Source organism: Myzus persicae, unplaced genomic scaffold (assembly GCF_001856785.1).
Source record: "Myzus persicae strain clone G006 unplaced genomic scaffold, MPER_G0061.0, whole genome shotgun sequence".
Lineage (NCBI taxonomy): Eukaryota > Metazoa > Arthropoda > Insecta > Hemiptera > Aphididae > Myzus > Myzus persicae.
Genome location: NW_019101772.1, coordinates 16,950 through 44,024, shown reverse-complemented (window position 1 = coordinate 44,024; position 27,075 = coordinate 16,950). Strand labels below are relative to the sequence as shown.

Genomic DNA, 27,075 nt, shown 5'->3' with positions numbered 1-27,075 from the left:
TTGTATCTTACACCTTTTGAAGTCTTGTCAACACTGTTATTGCTTTTCAGGCTATGGCACTTTACTCTTCTTATTTAAACTCTATAAATGCTCTATTTTATAGATATAAGAATGTAGGTAATATATATTGCTTGACTTATTGTATCAACATTTAATATTTATATTAAAATATATTCTGCTTTAGATTATAACATCAAAAGTATAATTGAATTAATAAAAAAATCTTTGAAAATCACAATTTAAATTAAATCCGTATATATTATAATATGAAGAGTGTAGGATTGTTTTTTTTAAGTACACACAATGCGATAGATATTATGATTGTTTAGTGGCATAATAATATGATTAGTATAATAATGTTTGTTTATATTGTTATTTTGTATTCATGACTTTATTTCGGTAGTAAAAAATGCAACTTTTACATGAGTAAACATTTCAAAGACATTTGAAAAATATCGTCGTTTGAAATAGTAAATAAAAACCAATTATTTAAAAATTAAAACAAAATAAAGCAAAGGTACTTCAAGACTTTATCATACGTTCAAAAGGCTTGGACATACACACACATTACGAAGTATAACTGCTGATGTCTGTTGAATACCTATGAACTGGTAATCCCGGTATCCCTGGTAAAGTTACAACTGCTACATTCACCCTACACACCCCGTGTACATGACGCGAACCGCAAGGGTAGGTAGTGCACACAATATCGTCTCAGACACTCTCAGCTACCACCGCCGGGACTTCGTATAAACATATTATTGTTATTATAACATGACATCGCCACCTGTCGTGTTGTCGCGTCAATCGGTGGGAGGTTGAACGAATTGAAAGCCGGCGAAAAGAAACACGCGGCCCCAGCGCTTCTGTAGTGTAGACTGTAGACGGCAATTACACAGTATCGCAGTGACTATCGTGAACGACGTTTGCTCGCCGACCGCGTGTGTTGTGGTGTGTGCGCGCTCGTTATCTTGGCGAAACCGTTTTTTTTTTCTTGTCCTTTTTGATTACCGTTCGGTAATTCATTACGCCCGTTCTCGAATCATTTGAAACACACTAATTCATTTAAACGAACTCTCGAGAAACGTGCGTTTTACCGATCTCTCCGATGATGGAAGGCTGAAAAGGCTTCGTGTTTGCCTACAACATAATATACTTGCTCTATACAGCGAAATCTCCAACGACCCTTCGCCATGGCCTACAATCTGGGAAGAAACGAAATATTAACAGGTTATTGCTAAATACTATTTACATATTGATATTGTTGTGTATAAATGCATTATCTATGAGATATTTTGTCACCGAAACAATCCAAGTCTATACTCTATTGGATCAATGTAGCCTGTGGGCAAAGAGTTATAAATTATAATATTTGCAGCGGGATATAGATAAATGAAACAGAATTATTTGCTGAACTATTCATAATATCGTGCTGGAAACGAATCCTGCTTTATAATCCAGTACTAACGAAGCACTATCCTATTTGTTTTTAACAAAAAAAAGATTGTAAGTAGGTATTGAAAACGGAAATCGTAATGAAAAATAGCCATCGTTGGTTGTAATAATAATTTAGATAAGTAACTGAACCCAACGATAATTATTGAGCATTGATTAAACGTGATAACCGATGGATATTATTATTTAATAATATTTTATCGTTGAGTATTAGATAGGTATTTCAATTAATTTACTCATGATATGTGTTATTTTGATACGTGCAACAATCAATAGTCTAATGAAAACGATTATTTAATTTACAACAATTAGATATCAATTTATTTTTCTTTAATAAGCATACCCAGTGCCGCCGACAGCCTATAATCTATATGCTTAGAACGTTATGATTCCTTAATGTGTTTCAATTTATGAAATCTTGTATATTTGTATCAATTATATCTAACGTTATTATGAAGTAATGAACACGTCATACATAAATATAAGGAAATTGTTAAAATATTATAATGTTTTCGATTATTATCTAAAAAACAACTTTATACTCGTATTATAATAATTAGCAAGCAACATGTTTGATATAGATCGGAGATTTTAATAGATTATGGTACTCAAATGTTAATTTTTAATATAACTATAGGTACCTTCTATAATGATTGTTTCAAGTGTACAAGTTCTTACTTTTTCTTTATTTGGACCAAATGAATTGAGATGGAGCTTAAATTATTAAACCAGCATAATTATTATTCATTTAACTTAGAATGAATAATATTGTTTTATAATTGCTATTTAACTAGTGTAGGCACCTACTACACTTAAACGAATTAAAACCATAACTAAGTATACAATGTAATGCCAACTATCACGTGTTAAATATCTGAAAATATACTGTGGTAGTCTGTGGAAACAAAATTGTTTTATTCTGCAAACAATAATAATTATAAGTTAGACTGACAGACAGCATTCATTTCTATCGAAATACTTTCTGTTTTACTAAAACCTATTTAGGAAACGACTATTAATGTTTTCTACGTTATTATGATATTATGCCTAATAAGAAAAAAGTACTGCTAATTTTTATAATGATAGATTTTAGTTGAAAAATGACGTAGGTATTACTATATATTTTGTTTACAACATGTTTACCAATAAATAATAATACGTACTTACTGCACAACTGCTGTATTCACTATTTTTTACGAGTATTTTTTCATTGAACGGCCAGTAATATTATATTAGTTTTAACTTACCGTGAGTTGTGACTTGCAATAATTCGTCTCATTTCTGTCATTTTGTTTTTGCTATTGGCTGTTGACTGTAGTGGTAATCTTAAATGATTATATTGTGGTTCGTTTGATGACGACTGATGTTCACCATCGTGCGAGTTATTTTTATTAGTTGGTTTATAAACAATAGATATAGGTAGTAGGTACAGGTATTCGTACTGCAATATAATATGGTAAATTTGTCTTTAAACATGATCGAATTATTCTTATCACACGTTTCAAACGCGGTTTTGATTCGTATTAACTTAACGAATATTCTAGGAATAATGTAATGAGTCAAGGATGAACATATTATTTTGGGTAGTGCATATTAAATATTGTACGTAAGTTATGTAGGAAAAACAATTAAGATTCGTGGCACGTACGGCACAAAACGACCGAACGAAATGTGTCTAGAAAAACAGGCTGAACATTCTTTGGTTTGGGTCAGAAAGATGAACTAGAAATGCACTAGGTGTAGGTTCCTGCGTCTTTATTGTTAAAAGTATACACTAAAAACTTTATAAGTTCATATCTTTATTAGCCATAGAACATGCATACAAATTTGTTTTGTATAGTATTATAAATGTATGACAGCTTAATATCCTAAAATACAATGTGGTGTGTTAAAATATAGTAGACACACACTACATGGGGCATAATATAATAATTTACCTACGAATTTATGGATTAATATCGATCGAGGTGTACGGTTGTTTAAATTGTTTTCGTAACGACAAGAATCCGTATACGAAGATTGAATTCCTCTTTATATTTAAATTTAGCAATAGCGCTACGTACCTATAGTTATGTCACTGTCGAACATAATTGGTTATAGGTAGTATTATGCCAAAACACCTAATACGCGCATCTGACAATAATCTGCATTGAAGACTTCAACGGAAACACGTGTTTCTATAACCGATGTTAAATCATTTAAAACACGATCGTGATGCGATTTCACGAATTATCATAAAATAGTGTGAGACTTAACCGCGCGCGGTAGGCTGCTGCAGTTTGTCGGAAAGTTATAGTAGTTGACTACTTTCACTGTGCAGTTTAAAGCCGCGCCATCGAATGAAGACGTTTGCTGGAGATTGTTCAAGTTTAAAATACGATAATAATATTATATAGCATTATATTATGTACAACTACTTTTGCCAACAATAAAATAATATATTAACAGCGTAGAAATTACGCTTCTTTTATTTATGTATAGACGCAGGACGTTTATAGCATTAGAAAACTTAATTGGGTGTATCATAATATAATGTCAATTCAACTTATATATTAGTGGCGCAGAAATACGTTTTCGATGATAGATGGTGAACAGGGTAAAAATGAATGAACATTTAACAGCGGCAGAGGCATAAGAGTGTCTTTTAGTTAATCTACAGAGCTACTAGCTGTCTAGTATAAATATAATATTATAAATCTTAAACGAGCATTATGAAATTATACCTATTCGTGTAACTAAACGACCGTGAGGATAACAATATATTAACGCGGTATATGCGGACCTTGGCCGTCGGTAATGTATATATTTTTTATGACCTAAAGATTGGTACATCTTATATGGGTATATGTTGATGAGTTCTGTGCGTCGCATATTATATACCTTCGTATTACAGACGGTCAATATTATGGTCCGTTCAAATCTCGGCCGTTTTAAGCAGGGATCCCCTAGGGGCAAAACAGGTGCAAGACGAATAATATTTAAAGTACGAGTACCTAACACGTGCTCATTCATATATAAGTAGGTACAATACTAGTACAACATTATATTACGTTGTCGTGTAATCGTGATCTGCTGTGTGTGCGTAAAATGAGCGTAAAAATTACAAATGGTTAAATCGCAAAACCGGAATCGCTAATTGTCACTTACGGTAAGCCGCGACATATTCGCTGGCTACCTACATTCGTATGTAAAAAGCAGATACCGCAGATGCGCGGCTCGTAGGCCGTCCAATAAAACCGTCACGCGAAAAGAGGTTACTGGAATACTAGTCCGGCTATACGAGTCAAACTTAAATGGTTTTTTTCTCTCAATTAAACGTTTGTGTTTTACCCTATTGATATTGTGGTTGCGAGTTTCGACGACTTCTGAACGTGAATCGAAGCGACAAAACGTAAATAAAATACGATACAGCTGGTTAGGACACTTAATACGTGTCGTCGTCGATCTACCACGGAGAAACCTATATATCGTCTACTTTACGGAAATCGAATACTTCCACGTGTTACCATATAATATCGCTATACTGTAAAAATATATTATACCGTTGAGGGTGCTGGTCGTATTAAAATGCAAAATAGTATCTATGTATGTGTAATTATAATATGTTTAAGAAAAAAACACCATTTGCGCACAACGATAATCTACAACGTCGCCGACGATAGGCTTATATAATAAATATTGTATATGCATATTATGATGTTATAATATTTTTTAATCGTTCCCATAGTAATAATTGTGTCGACTCGCATGTCAGACTTCTCGTCTCATTTCGCCTTTGTGCGTGCGCCACTTGTCACGTATGACGTATCCCCCTTCGTATGACGTACATATCTGTAGTTTTTTTTTTCAACACCAAAATCACTTCTCTGGTTAAGATAATTTCTTTTCTCTCTCTGACCCACGAGCAACATAGCGGATGCACTTTTAGCAGAACCAACACCATGTTGTTACATTTAGTATTAAAGTGAATTGACCAATTATCGAACTTTTGGTTAACAACATGACCTGTGTTGGCTATTTTATTATATTTTAATTTGTATGTAAGTTATAAGCTTTTCAATTATTACAATTTAAAAATGCTTATAAGTTGCATTGAAACTAAAATATCTTAAAAATCCGAAATAACGACACAGGTAATACTGTTAACTTAAAGTTTGATGATATGTGAATTCAGTCTAATATTAAAAGTAACAACGCGGGCCTGGTTCTGCCAAACGTAAATTTGCTATGTTGCGTTCGAGTTAGAGACGGAAAAGAAATAATGTGCTAACATCGTCTTAACAAATTTTTTTTTAAAAATAATTTTATGAAATAATACTTTGGGGAAGCATATGATTTTGTTTTTGAATTTTTGATTATATTGCCTTCAGTGTTATAAACATTCAGATAAATTAAATATTCAAATACACTATATAAATAATACAATTATTATTATTATTCCGCATAATAATACTCGAGGAATATATTTTTTATTTTCGAGTTGCGTTACTACTATTCTTTTGGCGGATTGATTTTATAATATTATTATGTGTGTATGTAATATACGAGTATTTGCGCCGAATTATACCTTCGGGATAAAAGTTGAACGACGTTTTCCGCGTTGAAAAAATCGTACAACCAACGACGACGACGGTATAAATCAAACGCGCTCGTATCAGCGGAAGGTCATCGTTTCGTTCAAGCTTATGCAACGCTTATAGGTCCTAAGAACATTAACAACCGCTTTCTTCCTTTCGTGTACAACAGACACTCATATTATACGTACTATGTATTATACGATGTATTTTAAATGTCACGAGTCGAAATCTAATCTGGTCCTGTACTTCTGAGAACGGATATACGTTTAAGTCGCATATTACGTTTCCGTATAGAACAATATTATGTGCTCGGACACTTCATCGAAGACCGTTCGAGCGCGAGTTATCGCCAGACCCGTGGACATCCAATGTATAGATATAATATAATTGTATATATTCTATTATGTGACTTTCACGCGAACCAGGTAAACAAAAACGTTAATTATTGTCGGATTATTATTATAGTGCAACAAGTCGATTGTTTCTTTTTTTTCGTAAAGACGTAAACTCGTTTTTGTCATGGTCTTTCCGTATCGTTTCATTATCGCAGCTGCACGGGCGATAGCTGTTAGGTATATATAAAATTATAAACGTAAAATATATGTATAGGTACCCCCCACACACCTCTATACTGCTATATAATATTAATCGATCTCTTTCGTCTCGCATAATAATATTATTATCTATTACCTATCATACGTATGCGATAGCAGGTGGTTTTCGTTTGTCAACGCGAACACGCATCACCTGAGGAGCTTAGTCATATTATTATGTTATTTCCGGCACACCGCGTTAAATGTACCCAATTATTTTATTTGATTATGAATTTATTTTACCCATAGTAAATAATGTGTATAAAAATATAGAGATCCTGTAGTTTCAAATTACGTGTTTCTAGTATTTTGTGCGTAGTGTGCCTCTATCATAGACTCATTATTAAAGATGATTTTTATTCACATTTTATACCCAAACAGAATGATAATTTGGGGAGAACAAACGAAATTGCAAAGTTCCTTCCATTATTTATGGAAATTATTCGGCCGAATGGGACATTTTGACGAATGTACCGAGCTTATCTATAACTTCTTTCAGTCATCAATATTATCCACCAACTAGGTGATTCATTTTTGTCCATTTTAATAAAATACCATATTAAAATAATACCATAATAACATTATCCTTTCTAAACGACGAAAAAACCAGTCTGGCAGTCTCGGAGATAGATTCAGCAGTGTCTGTGGCGGCAGGAAATCGCGGCTTCCTCCCGACCCCGAGGCGGCACAATAACCTGCGTCCTATCCTCCACCTGTTTTAGTAAACCGTCGACCGCCGTCGTCGTCGACTGCATAGCTCGTGACATGCCATTATAACATGCTAGGTGCATTCGCAGTCGTACTGAACGCGCATAGCATTCGTATAGTATTTAATAATAATAATATAGGTGTGCGCCTATAGGTACACATTGCCTAAGTATAGTATGTTGTATTGTTATTTTCATTTGTTGTTTAATAATACAAACGTTTTTCAAAAAACCGTTACTCGGTAGGTACATCTTTTAAATTATATAGGTATGTATGTACAGGGAGATTCATTTAAAAACAAAAGAAGATGATATTTTTTTAGATGGCAATCTATGATTTTTAATTAAATTAGTAAAATTACTTAAATTGTTCATGTGAATTTGTGATCGTTGAATGGCATGAGTGAAGTGTACCGCCTGCTATTATACAAACGGCATACATTAAGTAACAAAAATCATACATTTACACCTCTCCATATTCCTTTATAGCGTCTTAACTCTTAAATTAACCCCTTAACCTTACATTTGTATACATACTTAATCATAATTGTTTGTTATTTTATTAATCATGTAGGTATGTAGAAACATTTTGCAGAAACCAGATGTATATTCATGTTTTTCATGTATTACGAAAATTTCCTAAGGTATCAGCCAATTTGTATCGGGAAAAATAATCGCTCTGTATACTAAAATTGACTTATATAACTCCCCTCTATCCACGTAGTCTAATTCGTCGGTGACCGATATAATATAAGTGTTATACGCCAGAGAGATCATTAAAAAAAAAGCCCTCGGATCAGTCATATGTTTGCTGGTTGGTCGCAAACTAGATGTATATAGTACACATATAATTTATATTGCATTGGGTTACGTCTGCGGGTCTCGAAAGGCCCTCGGGGGACGCTAACGCACAAAGCCACGAATCGAATATGTAATATTATATTATTATCTCGAATTCGACCAACGGTATAATATGTTTTACAATATAATAGTATTTCTTTTATACGGCTTCTGAATTCGAATAGGTTATCATCGAAATATTCTTTACGAATTAAAAAATAATAGTAATATTATACATGATACAATTTGCTACCTAGTGTATAATATGTATTGATAATATAGATCATCACTGCGATAGTATACCTATATTTGCTGCAGGTTTTCGATACGATTTTTGAATACGTTTCATAACTTGTTCGAGTTATTGCCTTGGAACGGACGAAACTTTCTACGCATAATAAAAATTATGTATACCACATTTAAATTGTAAACGTATAATATTGGATACTTTTAACAAGTGTTTTATATTAATAAATTGTATGATCGCCGGTATTAATGTTAGATAGTATATAAAATAAGTACAAAATATATCTTCAAGTGAGAATTATAATCTAGAATGTATTTATTGCTGTAATTTTTCAGTAGGTAACTAATTTGTTATAATTTTAATATTTTTGTGAACAATTATGATTGAATAACTATAAAATGAAATTGTATTAATAAACATATTATTAATGTTTTAGTATTACACCTATATATATTTTGCTTTTTACTATTGGAATTCTATTCAATGTATACATGTCATGTGTAGTCAAAATATCTTTCTGTAAGTAGTACCTACCTATATTTTTTGACGTCATCGTTGTTTATTTAAAAATTAAAATAGCAACTGTTTATCGTTCTCCGTAATATTTAATGGGTTATTAACAAGTTATTATAATATTTCTCAAAATTTTCTCAATAATATCTAACTAATTATTCAAGTATAGTTACCTATAGGTAACTATAAATTATTTAAATAGATAGATAATTTTGATTATAAAATTTGGTTATAGTTTTTACCTTTTTAGTAAATAAAAATACTTCATTATTTATTTTATTTGTCATATCGTTGGTAAATTTTTATGTTCCGGAGAATGCAAAAAAAATTACACATGGCAGTTGCATAAAGGCTAAAGCAATAATTTATTTTTATGTCAAAGTATAATATCACACTTATGGGTTTAATGATGTATACATTTAAAATATATGTGCCATAACAATAACACGAAAGTCTTCAATATAAATTTATAGTTTAATGGCATAAATAATTAACAAATAAAAAGTATTTAAGGATTGGAATTTTTAAATTATCATTAATCATTCTACATTTTATATTTGTTTATTTCAGCTTGTTCACATTAAAAATTAAGTACGTATTCAAGTTTCTGACTATGTATTGTTCTTTTTTTAAAACTTATAAATAACTTATTTTTGTGAAAATAATATTATTATGAAATACCATATTTCGTAATTAATTTAAACTCGAATTGAAAAAATTTTGTATCTAACCATTGCACGGGTCCTTCAAATATTAATATTCAAATTATTTGTCTTCATGCTGCAAGATTTGTAAGTGTCTGTGTGTTTTGTTGATTTAAAAACTGTGAAAATGATAAAATATCATCTGGTACCTGTACAATACGTGTATATATTATAGGTACCTTCATTTGATTATAACTGTTGGGTATCATTTCACTGCAGAATTAAAATGTTTAATTAATCGGTATACCGTCAATTTACAGTATAAGCACATGTTTAAATAGGTAGCTATTATTTGTAATTCATACACTATGTGTGTGGCATTTTTGAAGTAAACAATGATGAAAATAAAAACTGACTATACAAGGTGGAGTGACGTAGATTCCCTGTTTTCCGCGTACAACCAACTCAGGAAAATGGAAAAACATGGCAGTGTCATGTATGAATCCACCCTGTATAATATAATTTTACACAATAATATTATTTAGTACCTATGACAAGTTTAAGACTTGTCGCGTGTGCGATGGCGTGCCATGAAAATACTTTCATTGTATTTCAATAATAATTTAACTAAATTATAATGTTTAAAATTTTAAATATCGAATTGAGTATTCGATATCGTTTTTATGAGTGGGCAGTGTGGTGCTGTAATTATTGGACCCCGGGACTAGTTAATATCAAGCTTGACAAATGTTTCCTTTTCCTGTGAGATAATATTATACAATATCGGTTTGTTATCATACAGAATTGCATACATATTTGTGTATATACCTACTTATGGTACAATACATTATTTATAAAGTATATATAATACGAATGAAAGTGATCTAATATAATTCTCTGCTGTTATGACGGTAACGCATAAAAATGTTTTTAATATATGAACGTTTATATGGAACGAAATGACTCCGGGGGACAAAGTACCGTATCTATTCAATAAATACAGGACGTGTTTCTAATAGGAAACACTAGAACGAAAAAAAAAATAAAAAATAAATAGAATTAAAAATAATAATAAACACATTCGTAACACCGACTTTAGAGTATGGTATATGATATAGTGTTTCGGGCTATTATATATCCTATATATACACACACATAATATATATATATATATTAGTAGGCTTATGACACATGGTTTTTTAATATTCACATATTGACCTTCCCGCGTGAGACCAATTGTGAGATAACGTTTATTTTTATTCTTCTGGCACGCACGTCCAATAATAATAATAATTAGTGGCGTGGGTGGTATACTGCACCAGTACCAGGTTATGAGACGTCCGGTTTTGCTAAGACTATATAATACTATAATATTAATATATTATATACTAGGTTTATGGTAAGAGTTAATTCCCCTGAAATCGCATACGCTATGACACTAATAACTACATAAGTAATATGGTATTCTAAAAATCGTCAAACCCATACTATATTACCGTCGGAATTACAATGTTATCATCGTCTGCAATGTATAACATAGAATGCGTCTACGAATTTCAGACGATTTACGGCGCAGTTCAAATATATAACCGTAAAAAGTCCTCATTTGTTTAATAATTATTGTTTTTAAACGTCCCGTCATCATCTTCCACCGCTGATATAAATTATTGTTATCGGCTATTTGTATAAGCACTTGAGAATTATAAAGGTATGCAATTGGTTTTCTCGCCGACGGTGGAGCAGTATATAAGAACAAGGCGATATTCTTACCTTGGGACGTTAAAAAATCGTATTCCCATAACCGGCCTATACTGAGGTGACCTACACTAGATTGGCATCCAATAACGCCCTCCACAATACGCATATAAATATTCTAAATTATTATAGACGTCAAGTTGCCGTAAATATTGGCACACTGACGTAAATCAATCTCAAATAACTTGCTGAGCTTCAACACGAGTAAACGTATGATTTTGTACATCATGGGTCCTTATTACCATTAGTTATTACTCATCTCAGAGTAAATTGCGACTCGCATTTCAAGAACGAGGAAAGAAAATCACCAGCTGCTGATAGGTAGGTACTAATCGAAAATATGTATTGTCATAGGTATGGGATAAAATAAAAATAAAATATTATCGTAGAAATTTTCGTTAAGTTGCGTGTAAATAGGAACAATTTTAAAAGTAATAATTTTTTTCTGTCGCAATAGATACGTGATATAATGGATACGGTGGGTGCAGTGCTCGCCTTATCGTACGCGTGTGTCATTAGGTGAGATAGTGCGTACCCCTAAAAACACCTGTGAGAAAATAAAAGACCGCCGATGGTCCTAATTATAGTATACAAATCGGAATAGTTAAACATCGCGATTTCGTGCATATAAGAATCTGGTACACGTTCAATATAACATAAAGTATACCGCGGTCAGTGGTCGACCAAATATACCTATGTATATAGGTACAACACTACAGTACACCGCGGAGAGCGATTAACTCACTCCACAAATGTGAAATCAACCGAACTCGTCGAATTATCTGAAATTCGGTACAAATTAATAACGCGTCAGCGGGAGACCGGGCGGCCCGCCGATCTTGGACGGCTCACCAGTCACCAGACAGAGTCGGATATTAGAATATAATATATGTATTATGATTATGCGATCCCGCGGGAAATTGGGGATACCCACGAAACGGTAAACCCTCGGGCGATCATATAACGCGATTCATCGTTTAAAACACGCTTGACTATATTATATTTCCTACATATACGAGTATACTCAAGAAAAGTTATAGTCGTGCGAGATAACCGGTAATGAACACTCTATGTGCGCAGTTTCTAGCCACACTATACCTATACTGCATATTATATAGGTACAATATTATTATTATAATACACATGCTGCACTGTATAGCGCGGTATTATAATTATATAGTGAGCCGTAAAAAATGTATATATATATATTATATTTATATATAATACACATGTTTCGAGGAGTCAAGTTATGTTGACTATATGGTTACTCGAAATGGCCGTATTGCGTAAGGCCGACCGAAAAGAGATTCAATAAACTTCATATGTACACCTACCCATATGGCTATATATATTTATATATATTATGATGTGATGTATATATCGTACTATAAATTTATTAGGTTCAAATTGGCCCAGAAATAAAAGTTATACATGGTATTGCTCAAGAATTCCGATGTTTATTACTAGCATGAAATTAGCCCGAAAAGTAAACACGATTTTCAAAATATTTAAGGCACACTGTTGCTTGTTATTGCTCGTTAAACCTATTTTTGTGAAGATGTGAAACGTCCAATGACATGTGCGAAAAAAATTGCGTAAACAATACTTAAGTTATCTGAAAAAATACCTTTTTTATGTGCATTATTTTCACTCGGTTTTAAACATATTTGTGTTTGAAAAATAATTTATGGCTCGTCGCTTAAAATAAACGATGAAAAATATACACGTATATTTGTTGTGCTGATGCTTGATGCTTAATATCCGGAAACTGATTACAATTCACAAATCTGAAATAATAATATGTTCAAGTTAACAGTAGGTTACAAAAATAGTGTAGCTTTAAGAAAAAATAAATTTGGTCAAGAATTTAAGCTTCTTTCACGTATATTCTAATAAGTAATAACTAAGCATAATATATTATTATACACACTTTATTTCTTTAACGTTTAAAATAGTAAAACAACGTTAACAAAAATTTTAATTTAAAAATTCATCTTTGTATAGGATAATATTATTACGTAGCCGATGTTAGTTTAGAGAGATCTTATACAATGTATATAATAAGATACCGCGGTGTACTTAATAAGGTACAAGTTATAACTTTTTATTGTAAGAATCTTACGAATTAAAAAATATCTTAAAATTCTCTTGTCGTATTTTACAAATGTTATAACATAAATCGTATACGACCATTAAAATAAGTAAAAATTTGTCTTTCATCTCATTTTTACATATAGTTAGAAATTAAAATAATATTCATAATAATAATAATAAAAAAAAAATGTAGCTCATATAATTATGCTGCAATGTACAACATGCATATGCATTAAAATGTAATTCACAAATTGAACAATTGTTACCATATTTGGATTTTGTTTATTCTGCAGCAAACAAATCTACAACCGAACCATTCTAAGTTATCGGCCAATGCTTTATAGTTACATACCTATATAATGTTTATATATTTAAACAATATTTCTTTCAGCCCTTTTTATGGTTATGGATTTGTTGATGTTAGTGCTGCAGTATATTATATAAGTACTCCAATTCATATCGTGTGACTATGTTCAAAAATATTTAATCAAATTTACATAATAAAATCTCTATTTTTGATAATTGCTGATTTAAATAAATTTAATTCAGTTATGCGGTTGTGCCTACATATTTTCGTATTTAAATATTGTAGTATCTCATTTTCATATAAATATATAAAAAGTTTAAGCTATATTTTTTTTCGAAGAGCATACAACATACATTTTCGAAGCAATTTCGAAAATTAGTACCTCGTAAATAATTTATCGGTTTGTTCACGCAATAACTGAGATATAGGAGCGCATTTTAAGTAACTTCGCAAAACTCGCATACATAAGCTAAATAATGGCATTATATTATGGGTGTGGTTGTTATAATAATATGTACACACGCATTATCGGAGGACTATAATATCATAACATTTTGACACTGTAAAATGAACTACGTGCACACACGACATAGGCAGAAATCCTTTCAATTTAAGGAGTAACATCTTGTATATTCTTGTAATTATCGAAACCATGTCAACAACTGTATATTATACTATATATTTATATTTAATGTATATTAGCTTATATTCCCTTTTCTAATACATTAAGTTAATGCAGGCTAAAAACCTTTGTCGCTGAAGCCTTAATGAGCGATTACAAAAATGTACCTATATAATTGTATCAACATTTGAAATGAGACATTTTGAGGGACTGTTAAATATTTTTATTGGCTTGGCTTAGACGCCGCTAAGAATGTTTGTTGTATAAAAAGTAAAATAGAATAACAATGTTGTAAAGGCACATAGCAGCTTTACCTAATAAAATTATAAAAAATTAAAATATTCGCTCGCGGTAGGTACTCCTTTCGCAGATGCGCTCAAGAATATTATCAAAAAACAGCATAAATTATAATCTTGGTAAACCGTCACCGTTATATAATATAACATTGTTGTTTTAGGCTCATACACTATATAATATTATTTTCACATTCTATTTCACGCGTATCGTATGTTATTGGCGTAGGTACCGGACAAATCATAATAATTAATAGTCGGACGGACGGGTCGTAATAAATGTTAGAATATTAACGAGTTGGTTATGTAAAATATAATATGATCAGTAGATAGTTCTCGAGTACTGGTAGTTTTTAACATATCATTTATGTTGTTATGTTACCTATCAAATTCTTTTTTTTTAAATATACGCTAGCGTAAAATTAGTTTCTTTCGTCTTTCCGCACTTAACTTTTAAAAGTACTTTTCGTGATACATAATATACACGTGCGTTTCATTTTAATCTATGTACGATACCTATGCTTGACATATTGGAAAAAAGCAATATATTTACGTACCTAGGTAAGATAATTAACTTCGTCTTGCTGTATTCAATTACATCTGTTGTACTTACGTACCTATGTAATAAATATAAATATAATATAATGATATAATACCACTAATGTGGTTTTGTAGAATGCTATATGTATGTGTATATTATATTCGTAATGGTATCAATTAAACCCGATGTTTGAATTCATTGTTTTCAATTGGGACGAGAAGACTGCGCCTGTTACGCGGGCCGCGCTCTTTTCGTCGGCATAAAAATTATTTCATTATTATTATTATTATTATTATTATTATTGTTATTATGAGCTCCCACATGCCGCGATCTCTTCGGTTTGGTTTACACGGCGTACCTATATATAATATGTATGTGTATATTGTATATATATAAATACAATGTTATACATTGCATATATGTAATACGTGCGTTCGTATTAATCAACGCCATCGCTCGAGACATTATAATAATTCATAATAATATAATATGTATTATCCGTCGCGCGGGGTTAATACACTGAGCTCGGCGAGACGTGTATTATAATCGGGAAGACGAATAATTGTAATAATAATATTTTAACCGATTAGTATGAGTATTGTATGATTATCGTAGCTATTAGTGCGTGCGTATGCGTGTCCGGTGCGTGGCTTGCACGTTAAGGTCTCCGATGATCTGCATAGGCCAAATGGTTGATTTGAACGGGATCTTGCGTTTAAATGGGCAGTCGAAATCACGTCATAATATTACATCCCCTCGATAGGCTTATCTAGCTTTTAAATGTTTTGCTCCTCTTGATCGTTTAATATTAAACTCTTGTGCAATGAACTAAAGTGCACGACTGCGCAAGACACGTGGATATAACCACCTATATGATACAATACATTATTTCCTGGAATAATAATCAAACATAATATTTCTATGACGGTAAAAAATCAAAAATGTGGTTGCATTTCAAATTGAGTATTGAATACCTTTATTAAAATAAGATGTTCTTATAATATTCATCAAACGTGGGAATGCTACGCTTTTTAGCTAGGGGCCTCCCCCTCAAATCAACGCTAATGGCTCTCGGGGTCGCCGGCTCGGCTGGATTATTAATATTGTCAAAAGTTAAGTGCGTATACTTTCACGCATGATGAACCGACGAATTACTATAAATGTGTGGCTTATGCGTATATATATAGGTACACGTGTGCTCCACTCGTGTCGAGTCCTGTTGTTGGAAGACCGTTTATAGTAATATATAGAAGTACCCATATATGTTTATTTTTATATACCTCTTAGGGCCCATGTGTCTAAAATATAAATCGACCAGTACCATCGACGGATGTGTATGGTACGTCTGCAGTAGTCGTACATTTACGCGGACAATGAGTCGCTTTTGTTGTGTGCGTGTAGTTAGTACTACTAAAGTGCGTGTGTGTGTGTGTGTGTGTGTGAGTGGTCGGTATGCGCCTTGTAGACGCCAACGAAGATTTTTGTCCAGAAAAAGGTTTGTCACGGGACAAAAAAAAAACATTAAATAAAAATTACAATTAACGATGTTTACGATGCTAATGAGATAACTTATAATACTACAATAGTTATGCGCGCACGTGTGTATGCGACCGACAGTAAATTAGAAAGTGAGAGCAGCCGTTACAAATGCGCAGGATCCAACGAAATAATATAAATTATAATAGTATGAAGGTATAACGTTGCTAACCACTTTGGAATAATTGCACCAATACTCAAAATTGCAGTATGCTTGGTGTGTTACACTGCCCTGATTTGTGTGATTCATTTATTATAGAACAGCTTCAGAAAGTAACAACTATAAGAATTGTATTATATAATTATTGTTTCGGAAAGCATTCCTTAACGAGCACCTATATGGCCATATCCACTAACCGTCGGTAGTATTCGTTTTTCTTAAACCATCACTATTTATACACACTTACCGTTTTGTTACAGACGACAAGTCTGTAACCTTAGTCATTCAAAAAGATTTTAAGTATAATTATAATTGTTCGATACAACTACTTAAATTACAAATTTATACATCGATATTTTTTAATTGTTTGTATATGTAATTATAATTGGAAAATGAATATCTATTTTGAGTTAAAAAATAAATGGTACATTATACTATACGAGTAATAACGATGACACAGGATATTGTAATAGTACGAATAATTGAAAACATTATTTAGAAGAGCTGTCTGTATTCAAAGTATTTTATTTTCTAATCTGGCTATTGAACTATTTAAGCCCAGAGATATATTATGAGGCCTGCGTAATATTTGTTTTTACGGCCTATGACTTAGGTATTATTTGTTACGGTATTACAAAACGCATTTGAATAAAAATTTATAATTTATGTTGTTTATTCATGACCTGCACTTAAATTAACACTACTATGTGCACAGTACTATTTAGTAAAAAATTTACCTTAGGGCTATTAAAAGAATTATGTATCCAAGAAGAATATTTGCGTTAAACTTCCTTTGTTGGTTTTAAGTCATTCACTTTAATATGCATTTGCATCATCGCCTGACAAAAACTCTTAACAAAAATAAACATTGAATATTTATAAATCTTGGCCGTTTTTAGAATAGTTTTCATATCATTTAATAAATGCATTGTAAATCCCTACTCTATTTTTTACTGTTTTCGTTAAATCGAATTCCGTAAGTATACTTATTTAGCATAGGCGCGTTATTGAAAGCTTGGTAAACAAATTATTTTATAAAATGTGAATTTTAAAGACTAACTTAATAGTCAAATTAATAATTTTATTAGACAGCAGCTCTTAATAAATTTAAAAAAAAAGAAATTATTGTTCTTTCAGTTTATTTTATTTTATATTATGCTGTAGAAATTTGTTTTATTCATATTCAACTATATTATTTATGATTTAAGAAGGAGAAATAGTAATACAATTGCCCACTAAAACATGTAGGTACTCAAACTTCCTCGCATTTTTTGAATGGACCAATAATAGAAAACTGTACTTTCATAAAATTTATGATGACAACTGTCTAGTGTTTAAAAATTTAAAATGTAGTTCTTAAATATTTATGTTGCATAATTCTATACTGCCTAATAAAGTTTATTTCGTAAATTGAAATTAATGAAATAAAATAAAATAAAATAAAATATAAGAATAAATAGTATAGGTATAAATGCTAAGTTTTAAATTTGATTATTGTCGTTGTTCAAATCGAAAATATAATACGAAAAATGTAATTGTTAAAAATCAAGAGATTATAAATATTTAATTAGGTAGGTACTACAATTTTATTGTAGGTATTTAATGGGTATGCAAAAACTTATACTGCAATATTTTGCCTATAAACTAGTATAATGTATAGGTACCTACATGGGGCTCTATGTATTATTGATTCTTACGTCCTACGTTTAAAATACAATTTTTTAATTATATGTTGGTACTTTTTTATGCATACATAATATATATATATATTAGTAAATATTACGTGAAAGTTAACACATTTTTACTCTTGCTATTATATACTAAAATTACGCATTCTCGTAGATTCTTCAGCTCACCATTGAACTATATAAATATTATCGTATGAAAGTATAGTATAGTTTTTCATTAAAAATAAAGTATTTTCGGTGAATCACGCTAGATTTTTTGATGACTATTTTAATGTAATGGTTAAAACACAAAAAAGACATTAAAGCCCGATTTAAATTTTAAAAAAAAATGTTTAATTTAGTATAATACCCATGTATTTAATAAAATTCGAGTATTTTTCTTACAGCCTAAGCCTAAAGAGATGAATGATAATATCGCAGTCACAGTTCAAAGTCGTTGACAACAAGCTCATTACACGGATGAATTAACTCTGTTTGTTGTAGGCACATAAATATAGGTATTATGCCGGTTTCATCCGATTTAAATAACCAAACATTTTTTGGTATCGGAAATTATTTTATAATCAATTGAACGGCATAACAATCGTTTATTTTTGTATTTAAAAATACATTTTGAAGGTCAATGTGATGAGGTGCAATTTATTAGCATTCACGATACCTACGGTAATAAGCATCGCTAAACGTTGCCAAATCACGATCAGTCAACGATCGTTTAGCATAATATTTTTCTTTCAAACATGAAGCATTTACTAGGAAATTGATTTTAATATTATTTATAGTATTATTTTATGGCAAATGATCATTAAAATAGATACTAAAATAGTTTTAAATATTAATTAATATTCTCTTCATAATAATTACATTTATCCCAAATGATGTGGTTTCTGACGACCGAACAAAAACATGCATTATTCTTTTAGGTTGTGTACTTGTGTATACAATTTATCGACTTTTTATGTTATTTAGTTAATATTTACTACAATTTCGATACAGATTTGCATACAACTTGCGTTCGAAAAAAATTTATATTTTGACATTAATTTAGGAATAAATTCAACCAATAATTTACTGCGCCCCGTCTTGGAAATGAAACAGCTTGGCAATATTATTTTATTCTACTTACTCCAATATAGTCATAAGTTATGACTCATAACTGAGTTACGTCCTCATAACTATATTTTTTACTTAACGTCTCTTATTTAAAGTTAAAAATGAATTTAATTTATAGTCTTAGTACAAAAAACCTTAAATTTTAATTTATGTTTGTGGTTGGTTATAGTTTAAGTTGATAATAATTATTGACGATTTGATAGTGATATTATATTATTATTTACGAACATTTTTAAAATAGTTAAGTTACAATTTTAACTTCAGTTGAACCTAACAATTTAACTGTATATATTATATAATAATAATGTATGATAAATTGGTATTTCATTCAGTAATATGTTTATCTTGTACAAAATATAAAATATTTAGTTTCTCAGATATTTAAACAAATAGTTATGATTTTTTCCGACACATGGAATTTTTAGTTTCTGCATAATACATTTCCAAGTTCTACTTGAATTGAATATACTTTCTATACCTACTATTGTAGTATTGTAATAGTTTAGTTTTAATTATTTAGTTTTATCATATAACTTAATTATAAATGTATAATTTGTTATATATCACAAAATATAATATATTAGTATCTACATTAATTATATAAGAAATGTCCATAGGCAATTTGTATTTATTTAAATGTGTGATGATGTAATATAATATAATGCCTGTAATCAGTGTAATCTATAATTTATAATATTAAAAACTGGGACGTAACCTGCAGGTTGTTCAAAATGTATTCGCTATTGGCTATCCAGGCCATAGCTTTGCTATCGCTAACTAACCTAACCTGAACACAAGTTGTGGACTGACCTTTTGTAACATTTTTTTGGGGGGACGCAACTCACTTGCTGCAGATAATAATTACAGGCTCACCTATTACAGATAGTAATATTGGACGCAAGTATTATGCAGAGCAATATTGAACTCCGATTTAATAGAAAATAATATCATATTGTACCTGAGTAGGTACCTCAATATCAGTTTTAAATGTTTAAGACTATCAATTTTTTTTTTTTGTATTGAACTTAACCCCGGCAACTATGGCCATATAGTTGTGTATAGGTTTTTAGTAGGTTTATTACTGTGGGGGAGGATATGGTTGGTTAGAACACGTGTGTATATGTGGCGAGGATTTGTCACTATAGAACCCGGGTGGTCACCCATCCGGGAACTAGTGACACTAGCTGATGCTTGATTTCAGAACTGAAGCCTATCACCATGTCACTATACAGGACACAGACTATCAGTTGTTGACAATAAAAACACAATCTGTATTATTATATTTTATGTGATTTAATTTAACTAATTACTAATGTACCTAATTGATATAATATACATAGTGATATTTTCCAGTATGTGTAAAATATGAAAGTTTTGTTCGTAATTATTGAAAACTATCATTTTAAAGTTAATAATAAGTGAAGTACACGTATTATACGGGTCAAGAAATTATTATTATTAAATATATTTTTATCTGTTATTGTTTACAGATGTGGCTCTATATTTACAAACGGTGTTGGTCGCTGAATCTCTTTCAGAGCGAGCCGAAATACAACGCCAACAGCTGTTGGAAAAACTCACCAACAGAGAAATGTCACCGGCTAGGACTCCTTACATGGATATGAACGGACGTTCAAAGGGTAATTTTTTTTTAGCACATTTTTTATCATGTTTAATTTTCACTTCCGATTATCGGTAATTCTAAAATCAGAGATGACGAGAAAAAATATGCGCAGTATACTAATAGCTTTCGCCGGGTTGGTAAATAACGGTAGGTCATAATATACATATATAATATACCTACTCATAAACAGTTTGCAAAAGAAGATGCGGTACTACCATCAAATAACTTTTTATATATAATATGCGCACGATATGAATTCATAAAGAGGTAGTTTTTATTATTGTTGCGTTGTCTCGTCGCCTATTTCAATCGTGACACGATGGGTTTCAAGGTAAAATGTTGACACGATATCAAAAACGACAAAAACCCACGGCACAATGCTTCCATGCCGACTCGGCGACGCCACAGGTATAGGTATATAGTGATGGTAGGCCGATAAATACCTACAAAAATACCTACTACAAGAATAATATAATAATATAAAAATACGTGCAGCGTACCGTGTCAACTCTTGATATAATTATTTTGAATTTAATTTTAATAATTTCATGCAATTTCTTTTGTGCACACGTTTTTCGACGAATAAAAAATGTTACTAGAAAAATAGTAAGAAACATCCAACTATAATAGTACCAAAAGATAAAAATATATAATGTTAGCTACAATATGTAATTTATGTATCTATGATGTAAATTAATATTTTAAAAGTAAAATCATGTGGGGATTTTAAGTGGTGATCAATAATTATTAAGTTTTCATCCATTATAGCTGATACCTAATATTGGATTTTTTTTACTCTTATTTTGTTAATTTCTAACAAAACGCCTGACCTTAAAAAAAATATAAATAATAATTTTTAAAAATGTGTACAACAATATTGAAATATTTGATTTGAGCACCTACATAGTTCAAATTGTATTCTTCTAAAATGGCAGGTACCATGAAAAATTACTTTTTGAAATTGTCTCAGCCGGTAAAAATTTTCTTTAAATTGTATTTGGCTGGACAGGGATGGCATCGCTGTTTTTTAGAAGGCCGTTGCAAATCCTATAAATGGTCCATCAAAACGACTTAATAGGAATGTCTAGAATTAGCTAAAATTTAAAAAGTTAGCTTACCGGTGCAAAGTAATCTTGTTTATGCATTCAAACATTTTTACATTTTTTAAATCTAATCTTTAGAAGTTTTTAAATTTTGTCAAGAGTATATAGCTATTTCACGTCCATAAATTAGTTTTGAATATTTTGATCGAATGACTTAATGACATGTGCATGTGGGTGATGGAAGTAAGTTATGATCATTTTTGAACTGTGCATTTTTGCACATTTCGAAATGATCATAACTTACTTAAAAATAATAATATTAATAAAATCCTCCGAGGCGCATCCTAGACAATATTCTTGTCTTTAAATATTATTAGAGGTAAATTCACTCTAATTTTAGAAATTACAGGTTAAAACGTATTACTGTGGACGTAAATTCGCCACGTTGTACGTTTGTAAGACGGAAACAACAATAAAATGCCCTTTGGCGTTCTCTTAAAAATTACACTTTTACAAGGGCCTTATCATAATGATAATAATATTGTGTGTGCATTGATTGAGTTTATTGTACCAGCGTACGGGTATAATGACGTTTTGTGTTTCGCTGCAGGTCTGATAATGAAATCGAACAGCTTCGCGTGCTTACACCAGCAAGCGGCGTACGAAGAACTGTGCTCGAACCAGCCGATCTACAACAACGTGCCGTACGAAGACGACATACTGAATTATGAAACTTTTGTGACCGGTTGCAACGGATACGGTCCGCCGTCCAAACACCACCTGAACGCGAAGCGGCACAGCGCGCCAAACAGCGGCGGCGGCGGAGGTGGCATCACCGACAACAGCAACCTGTCGACGGGCTCGTTGAGCAAGTCTGCGCTGAACGGCAGCAGCAGCCTTAGCAGCCGGTCGAACAGCGACTCGTCCGAGAGCTCGAAGAGCGAGGTGATCTACGTGTCGGCGAACGCAGTCAAGTACTCGGCCAGCAAGTACGGACCGCTGACGAAACGCGAGAAGATACTGTTCGTCGACCACACGAAGAAGTACTGGGCCGCTGTGCTGTCGTCCACCATGTACGTGTACAACGGTGAAAAGGAGCTGAAACCTTGCCTGGTCGTCCACCTCGAAGGGTACACGGCCAGGGACGCGGCGGGCGGCGGTAACCGGACCAAGGACTGGATGTTCGAAGTCGTGTGCCCGGGCAAGAAGACTTACCAGGTATTACCTATATTATATTGTATACAACCTGTTTGATGGTATATTTTTATTACCATGATATTGTGTAGAGGATATTATATTGCTGTATAGCGCATTGAACTGCAGTGTACGAACGACGTGGTAAAATAATTTTTAAAAATTGAATAAAAAAAGTTGAAACTTATGCGATTTCACTATGAATTGGTGATTTGTGTGGGCAGTCCATTGTAAAGAATACTTTTATTTTGTTTTCAAAATACATATTCAAATAAAATATAGATGAAAAGGTCTATAATAACATTAATACATTGTCCAAAGAGTATATTTTATAGTATTCCAATATTTTGATTGCAGTTCATTTATTCGAAAACTATGTAAGACCGTAAGATCTTCGATAATATAGATGTAATCAAGTAATTTGTGAAAATTCGAAAAAAGCAAACACTCTTTTAGTTAAGTCGAGAAAAGTTTAGAAAACAGTAAATAGTTTAATGTTAAACTGTAAGATATCTTGAATTTTTTTTATAAATAATATATTTTTACATAGGCGAGGTACAAGCTACTTAATATTATATTCAACAAAAACTGTAATGACAGTTTTTGAATTTAAAATCCTTCAGAGATCAAGAAACAAATGTGTATCGAATCATATTTCTCTTTGGAGCTTAACTAGATTTGTTTGCCCAAAATATATTTAGGTAGGTATACTTACGTCTGAAAATCTGGACATCTGAACCATTGCCAGTGCTATATAGTACTTAAGCGGTGCTTAACAATAACAAAAACACATATTAATATTTGTACTAATCGTAGCGTTGTACGTTTTTCTCGATTTCCAGTTCATTGCTCAAAACCAAAATGACCTGCACTCTTGGATCGAGGCCATCAACAATTCGTGCAGCAAGCCGTCCACCCCAGAAATGGAGCAGCTCCCGCCGTCACCCATATGCTTCAAACAGGAGCTGTTGCCTAACCGCGAATTGCCCGTACCCCCCGCTGCTATCGAAGATTCCACTGCGCAGGATTACTATTATGATAAACCGAATCCTATCATAAGACCGGTCAATCTCTACGAAAACGGGACGGACGATGTGGATATGATTGAGTCGATTTACCACTTTATCGACGAGTCCAAACAAGAAAAGGACACGCTGCCGAAGGTTTATATTATCACTATTATTATTATTATTGGTTACTGGTATTGTTGATACTTTTAACCGATCGTTATCGATTTCTCGGTACTGACAAAAATGTGTGTTTATTTTTTTAGATCGATAAACAGTTCTGGGACGGCGACACGTCGTATTACAATATCCCAAACAACATACCAGTGCCCGTGCCATTGAAGGAAGATCGAAATAACAACGAATACGATGATTATTTTGCCGAAAAGGAAACTAGCTACGACATAATAACGAGTATGTTTTAGCAAATCCTTTGTTAGGCGCCAGTGGGGTAGACAGGAATTTCAGTACAAAAATATAATGGACCTTACATGAATGTCGAAGAAAGGGTTTTAGAATTCCAAAATAATCATATCAAAAATCGATCGTATCTACTATTTAGAGTCTTAAAATTCTGATCGGAGCGATGGATGTATTGATTTTACAATGCTCATTTTTTTCTGCCTGCCATCACCAGTAAAAATGATTCGATTTTCGATTTCAGCATCTATTTTTTTAGGAAAGTGAATCAAGTTGGTACATTGTAGGGGAAGGGGGTGTCAAAAGTAAGAATATGAAAATCCCAGCAGTTGTATATAACATTATCTATTGTAATACAAAAATAACAAAAGTAAATAATAACATTTCTTTAGGCTGCTTGTCAATAAGTGATCGACTGGATTCGCATATTATTGAGATTTAAGTAAAGTCTATTGCATACAAGGCCCCCATGTCCAATTTCATAAAATGTTATTTTACAATATTATTTATTATAAAATAAGTATTTCTACTAAAATTTCAAAAATTACAAATAAATTTCAACGGGCCCACGGGGCCTTAAAATAGCCGGGCCCCCGTATACAAAGTCCATCAGCTCCCCCCCCCTTGCCCACTGATTGCATTGAAAATTCATACATTTAAATAAGTTTACCAAATATAATGCATGTACATTTCTCGAGTGAGTGTCAGGTGACCACAAAGCAAAGCTTAAATAATATTTTGAATTCTATTTTAATTCTCATATACTAGGTTAAAAATAACATAAGTAATAATCGAAAATCAGTTTACCCTTTAAGTTGCCAAGGCTGTAATATAAACACATTTGTAAAGTTGTAGACATATGACGTGTCTAATGTACCTACGTGAACTTTGGTTTCAGACGACGAATGCGAGGTGACAGTGGCGGACCCGGTTTTGGGCGTACAACAGATAATCCAAAAAATCGAAGAGATAAACAGCAAAAAGTCATCACCTTTTTTAAGGCGTAAATCGCAACCAAAGAACAACAACTGTCCGATGAGAAACTCTACGCCGATATACACTACCGATGAGTTTTACGAGCCCATGAAAGTGATAAAAAACACCCAACCCGGCAACAACGTAGCAACAGTTGTCGGTTCACAATCGTTTAGAAAATCTCGTTGAACGCGCTTATTGATTTGATATCCCATGTCCTTGCTAACCAATTGTGTGGAATCTCGGTCACGTCGTAGTTAAATTTTATCAATTTCCCTTAAATTATTTTAAAGGTTTAAAGGCTATGATGGTTGAAGATTGTGTAATATTAATACATGCATATTTAAGAACATATTATACATATCGCGACGCCGCAGTCATAACGAAATGTGTTACATTAAATTATTATTTTATAGTAAGTCGCTCAATACATTTTTTAAATTGCAAACAATTTTGATATTGTCATGATATCTTATGTACGCTATAATATAGTTTCTCCTATTAAGACAAGTCTGCTTACCGGTAGAGATCATGTTTAAACACTAAATATAACACATTGTATAAACATTTTTAACGCCAAAAAAAGGAAAAGCTACTTTTATGTTTCTAGTCTGTAGGTTGTAAACAATTTTTATTTTGTTAATTGATTTTTTTTTATTATTATATAATAGCATTTAGATAGAAATTACAATTGTCCGATGAATATCATTGATTTATTATCATACTATACTTACTGTACTTTTTTTTTTTAATACAAATAAACAAATACATTCCGTGTTGTCAACTAAAAACAATAACATGTACAGAATTATCCTGTTAAAGATTACTGTTGGATCTCTAATATTATACATTATATTGTATGAATTATTATACTCCTACTCTTTAAATGTCACAGCCTCGTTCTTGTCTGTCTTTATACATAACAATGTTCTTCAGTTCACTATAATATCGTGATTTTTTACCGATTACAATTGTGTTATTAGTCAACTAATACTGTTAATATACCTTATTTAGGACTTAGGTGTTAGATAAACCATGGACTTTATATTTTGTAATTTGTACATATTGTATCACTATATATAATGATTAATATTAGTGCAAAAAAAATAACCGCATTGAATGTAATTATT

At 31.7% G+C, this 27,075-nt stretch overlaps 1 protein-coding gene across 1 annotated transcript; it reads left to right on the top strand.

The window, feature by feature from the left end:
* Positions 1-864: 864 nt before the first annotated feature.
* Positions 865-26,615, top strand: LOC111030356. Its single transcript, XM_022309793.1, has 6 exons — positions 865-1,230; positions 21,173-21,322; positions 22,960-23,567; positions 24,386-24,706; positions 24,817-24,964; positions 25,869-26,615. Exons 1-6 carry the CDS (start codon positions 1,194-1,196, stop codon positions 26,132-26,134), a joined length of 1,530 nt encoding a protein of 509 aa, XP_022165485.1. The 5' UTR covers positions 865-1,193; the 3' UTR covers positions 26,135-26,615.
* The last annotated feature ends 460 nt before the right edge of the window (positions 26,616-27,075 follow it).

Excerpts from the sequence above, each read along its gene's own strand:
- LOC111030356 (XM_022309793.1), top strand. The coding sequence starts at position 1,194 with ATGGCCTACAATCTGGGAAGAAACGAAATATTAACAG. Across the intron at positions 23,568-24,385 it reads CGGGCAAGAAGACTTACCAG|TTCATTGCTCAAAACCAAAA; the intron begins GTATTACCTATA and ends CTCGATTTCCAG. Across the intron at positions 24,965-25,868 it reads TAGCTACGACATAATAACGA|ACGACGAATGCGAGGTGACA; the intron begins GTATGTTTTAGC and ends CTTTGGTTTCAG.